Consider the following 5,585-nt stretch of genomic DNA (forward strand, 5'->3'; position numbering starts at 1 on the left):
GATGTGTAAGAGAGACAAAGATTTGCATCACCACACTAATTTATCTTAATTTCTGGTAGCTAAAACACCAAGCAAATGAAAACACATCAATTTGTAATCTTTGGTGCCTATTTGGAAAATAAAAGGTCATTTCCCAGGGAGGAATACTAGGCTCAAGTCCAAGATCTATAGCCATTACTTAGACTGAACGCATTAGTTTGACACGGGTGCATTCTGCAATTCCTAGCAAACAGTGCCCTTATCTTGGAGAATTCCATGCAGATGGCTTTTTGACACGTTCAATGGTTTTCTTCTCTTCATTTCTTTGCACCCCACCTTTTGTATGTGTATTTTTTTTTATTCTTCTCTCCTATAATACCTCCCCACTGCAGTTTCCCCCTTCCCCCTCCTCCTATCCACTGCTGCTCTGCTTTCCTGTCCCAGGAGCAGACATAAAAGTTAGAGACACCCGCCGCCACTTTCATTGTTAGGAGTCCCACAAAAACAAGCACAGCACATATGCAGAGGACCTAGTGCAGACCCATACAAGGCTCAGTGAGAGATGCTTAGGTCCCTGGGAGCCCTGCTTAGTTGTGTGTGCACTTCTAATCCCTTGGTGACTTAACCTTAATTGCTCTCAGTGGGGAACTGTCAAATTCAATGATTGAGCTTGGATTAACAAAGAAAACGCAGAGTGATGGTCTCTAAAAAATATGGATTACCCAATGAAGAATCACTTGAAGAATAGAGAATTCGTATTTTCCTTAATTCAAAGCACTTCACATAACAAACTCTGTGACTTATTCTTTAGCTCCTCTGGAAAACTCATGAAGCCTTCCATTGATTGGGATATTTGTCTCGAAACCTTCAAGCTATATATCCAGGCTTCCATTGGCACTCAGTGATGACATGCACAGAACTGAAGAATGATGAAGCTGAGCACTCTAACCGAAAATGGTTTATTATTTTTTAAATATCCTGTAGCATTTTTTCTTCTAAAATGCATATTTCATACTTCCAACTGCCATTCCTATCAGAAAGGATTTTGTACTCATATGACAGATAAGGGACAAGAAATTCACTTCCCACTGGAAGTGATATTTGAAACTTGACATGAACTTCAGTCAAGAAAGCTACTAGCAAGGCTTCTTAAATTTTTAAACGTAAATTTAACAGCCGCTAAAAAACAATGCACAGACAAATGAACCCTGAGATTCATATCTGTTAGAGTGAAGTCTTGTTTTGTAGCCGAAGGACCTACCCAAGAGCTGCTAGTTCTCTGCTTTCCACTGCCTTGTAGACTTTGAAAATAATTAGCTAGCACCTCCACAGCCTTTATTGCTCTAATAGAAGTATTTTTTAAACTGCTTTGTTGTCCGCTCTAGTGTTTCCAGGCTTGACTGATTTAACAAGGAGACAGCACAGTGCAACACTTTAAACGCTGGCTCTGGTGCCACCCAGGGTTTACATCCTGGCTTCTGGCATTTATTAGATGTCAGATGATAATGGCAGGGTTAGAAGCTGTTGTCTCACTTTGTATCAGAGAAAGGGAGAGAGAGACAGACAGAAACACAGAGAGAGACAGAGACACAGACACAGACACACACACACACACAGAGAGAGAGAGAGAGAGAGAGAGAGAGAGAGAGAGAGAGAGAGAGAGAGAGAGAGAGACAGAGAGACAGAGAGACAGAGAAGAGAGAGAGAGAGACAGAGAGACACAGACAGAGACAGACAGAGAAAGACAGAGAGGAGACAGAGAGACAGAGACAGAAACACATATAGAGAAAGGGAGATAGACTGACAGAGACAGAGACACAGAGAGAGACAGAAAAACAGAGAGAGATAGAGACACACGCAGAGCAAGAGAGAAACACACACACACACACACACACACACACACACACACACACACACACACACACACACACACACACACACACACACACACACACACACACACACACACACACACACACACACACACACACACACACACACACACACACACACACACACACACACACACACACACACACACACACACACACACACACTGATTTCCATAGCACTGACTTCTTAAGGGAAGGTGAGATTCCTAAGAGATCAGTAGAGAGCACTAGGGAGCTTATTGCTGTGATGCTGCGGTGATGATGGTGAAGCTAATGACCGTGGCACGGATTTCCCTTGCGGAGTCAGGACTGGTTCCCGGGAAGCCCTCCGGCTCCGGCGGGTGGGCGGTGGCGATCGGCGCGGCAAATCCGCGCTCGCACCCGGGCCTGCGGGGCAGGGGCGCGGTGCTCGATTTCCTTCCCTGCCTTCACAGGCCCTGTGCGCATGCTCGGCCTACGCGGGCCCCAGCCTTTGATTGATCAGTCGGCAGCGGCTGCGACCCTGGGCGGCTGACGGGCCGGGGATGGGGAGCCCAGCGCTGGGAGCAGCGCAGTGAGCAGCGGCGGCGGCCGATGAGTACCGGTGAGTACCGCGGCATGGGGCTCCGCAAGAAGAACACCAGAAACCCCCCGGTGTTGAGCCACGAATTCATGGTGCAGAACCACGCGGACATGGTCTCCTGCGTGGGCATGTTCTTCGTGCTGGGGCTTATGTTCGAGGGCACGGCCGAGATGTCGATTGTGTTCCTCACGCTTCAGCACGGAGTCGTTGTCCCCGCAGAAGAGCTGCCTTCGGGGTCCAGGACCCTGTACCATTATGGGGTCAAAGATCTGGCCACAGTGTTCTTCTATATGCTGGTGGCCATCATCCTCCACGCCACCGTTCAGGAGTACTTGCTGGATAAGCTCAGCAAGAGACTGCAGCTCACTAAAGGCAAACAAAACAAACTGAACGAGGCCGGGCAGCTGAGTGTGTTCTATATAGTGTCTGGTATCTGGGGCATGGTCATTCTGGCCTCTGAGAACTGCCTGTCAGACCCCACTCTATTGTGGAAGTCTCATCCCCACAACATGATGACGTTTCAGATGAAATTTTTCTACATCTCGCAGTTGGCTTACTGGTTTCATAGTTTCCCGGAGCTCTACTTCCAAAAGGTCAGAAAGCAAGATATCCCGGGTCAGCTCATCTACATTGGCCTCCACCTCTTCCACATAGGAGGGGCCTATCTCTTGTACTTGAACCACCTGGGCCTGCTGCTTCTGATGCTCCACTATTCGGTCGAGCTCCTCTCCAACATATGCAGCCTGCTTTACTTCGGCGACGAACGGTACCAGAAAGGGTTGTCCTTGTGGCCTGTTGTGTTTATATCAGGGAGACTGGTGACTTTGATCGTCTCGGTGGTCACAGTAGGGCTGCACTTGGCTGGGTCCCAGAATCGCAATGCTAACGCCCTCTCTGGTAATGTCAATGTGCTGGCAGCGAAAATCGCTGTCCTGTCTTCGAGCTGCAGCATCCAGGTGTACATAACGTGGACCCTGACGACTGTCTGGCTTCAGAAATGGTTAGAAGATGCAAGTCTTCACGCCGCGGGGAGGAAGAGACGATCCAGGTCGAGAAAAGGCACAGAAAATGGAGTGGAGAGTCCGAATAGACTAGATTCTCCACCAAAGAAGAAAGAGAAAGCTTCTTAAAGTGTTGCAGGCTAATTGAGTCTTACCTCCAAGGGAATCCACTCCTTACTATGCGATGTCTCTGTGCTAGAGATTTCCTGTTCTTCAGAACGGGCTGTGCTCTTTGGTTATTGCTATTGTGTTGTCTAATGTGTTTTTAAGATTTTGCAGCCTTCTGAGTGGGGAAAAAAAATAAGGCTAAACCACTCATCTTCTACACACTGTCAGAATAGCTAACAGACCAACATCATGCTTAGTTTAGATTCTTACCTCAATGACTGTCCAGATGTTTTGTGGCGATGGCTGCAGAATTGTGTGTGTAGGTAACGCAGTATCCTGCTTCCGGTGTTCGTTGTGGCATTAGCAGACGGGCAGCAAAGTTTTGTTTTCTCCATGTTCTCTTGCAGGGTGACGTGGAAAATCTGACAAGGATGGAACTCAAATTAGCATTGTGTAAATTGCTGGGGATTTTTAAAAAAAATTGTTTTAAATCTACAACAGAAAATATCTGTGAAACCACCAAGATAATCATGTGTTTAATTTTATGAGTGGTGATTGTTAGTGCTACACCCCCATTAAAGCATCAAAATATTAAAAGATGACGTGTGGCGATACTGACATCTGTTGAGTCAAAACACCTTTAATAAATATGATGGATTACTGAAGAGGTAAACTTGTTCCTGTTTGTTGTAAACAAATGAAAACGCACAAAATTAAATATTGCTGAAAAATCCTATTTACTCTTAATGTTTATTAAAAATGTTTTTTTCAGATTTGCAAACTTGGTGAAAGCAGTGTATAAGAAGAATATTACTTAATATGTAAACAACTTTAAAAATAACACTATAAACAGTGTGTGTGTGTATATATATAATATATATATATATACACTATTGATACAGTGTTACTGTGTGTGTGTGTGTGTTTGTGTGTGTGTTTGTGTGTAGCTAATTGTATCTGGGAAATATTTGACATTAAACTTCATTTGAAGATTTTAAATGGGTTTTGTTACTGTACATTTACTTCCATCCTTAATTGGGAAACATCTTTATACGACAATCTTAGTTGATTATGCATATGTACTCATGTATGTAGTTTGTATCTTTACAGAAGCCGATGTAAACAGCGGGCTGTGAGGTAAATATTTATATCTGGCTCAATCCCATGTCAATGTTATTTCCATAGTGTGGGTACTTTTGTCTTTCAAGGCTGTAATGACTGACAGCCCACTGGGATAAGCCTGTATATTTCCTTCCTGTATTTCCTCTTCTTTGCCAATGTTTTGTCCTGTCTCTCATCTCTGCTTGTGGTAGTCTCCTCTTAGGTGCCTTAATGACTCATCTTTTTTCCAAAAAGTGAGGGTCCTAAAACTTAATCCTTACCTAGCAGACCACAGACTGAAGCCAGGAAAAACATGTTCCTACTCTGTCTCCTTTCAAAGGTAAGTAGCAAAGATTTCTTTCTTTCTGAACATGAAGATGGTTTTCATCCACCTCCCTTTTTCTCCTTTGCCTAACAAGGTATTGTTAGTCCATGCTCTGTGTTGTAGTCACACATATTTAACCAAATGTTGTACATCTGCAAAGCCAGATTTCGACTTATCATATGACTCCGAACTCCCTCTCTCAGACTCTTTCTTTACCTCCAGGAATCTGAACTGTTGCTTGTAATCCAACTCATGATAACAAAGTTCTTATCTATTAGGCAATAACTTGCAAATAATCTGTGCAAATCTAACTGAAATTGCTGAGATCAAGGGACAGTTTCCATTTCATATGGCTGGTAATGCTGAGTTAACATGGACTTAGATGTAAGTTAGATTAGTCTGGATTGATTTCCATGAGATTCTCTTAGCTCTGTACCCCTCCAATTAACTTCCAACTGGCATCTACTGTGTCTTGGTTCTTGTTTTGATTTCTTAAGTATCATAGCAAGAAGAAAGAGCAAGCCTAAAATCCTAGAGCAAAGCTCTTTGGTAAATTATTTGATAAGGATACTCAAGGGGTGATTGGTTTCAGCTGGATCAGTTGCATCATTGGTGGA

General features: G+C 44.0%; 1 protein-coding gene across 1 annotated transcript; it reads left to right on the forward strand.

The window, feature by feature from the left end:
* Positions 1–1,700: 1,700 nt before the first annotated feature.
* On the forward strand, positions 1,701–4,207 carry TRAM1L1 (translocation associated membrane protein 1 like 1). Its single transcript, XM_084757270.1, has one exon. It carries the CDS (start codon positions 2,445–2,447, stop codon positions 3,561–3,563), a length of 1,119 nt encoding a protein of 372 aa, XP_084613396.1. The 5' UTR covers positions 1,701–2,444; the 3' UTR covers positions 3,564–4,207.
* Positions 4,208–5,585: the final 1,378 nt, after the last annotated feature.

The sequence above is a fragment of the Acomys minous genome (genome assembly GCF_964271855.1).
Source record: "Acomys minous genome assembly, chromosome: 14".
Classification (NCBI taxonomy): domain Eukaryota; kingdom Metazoa; phylum Chordata; class Mammalia; order Rodentia; family Muridae; genus Acomys; species Acomys minous.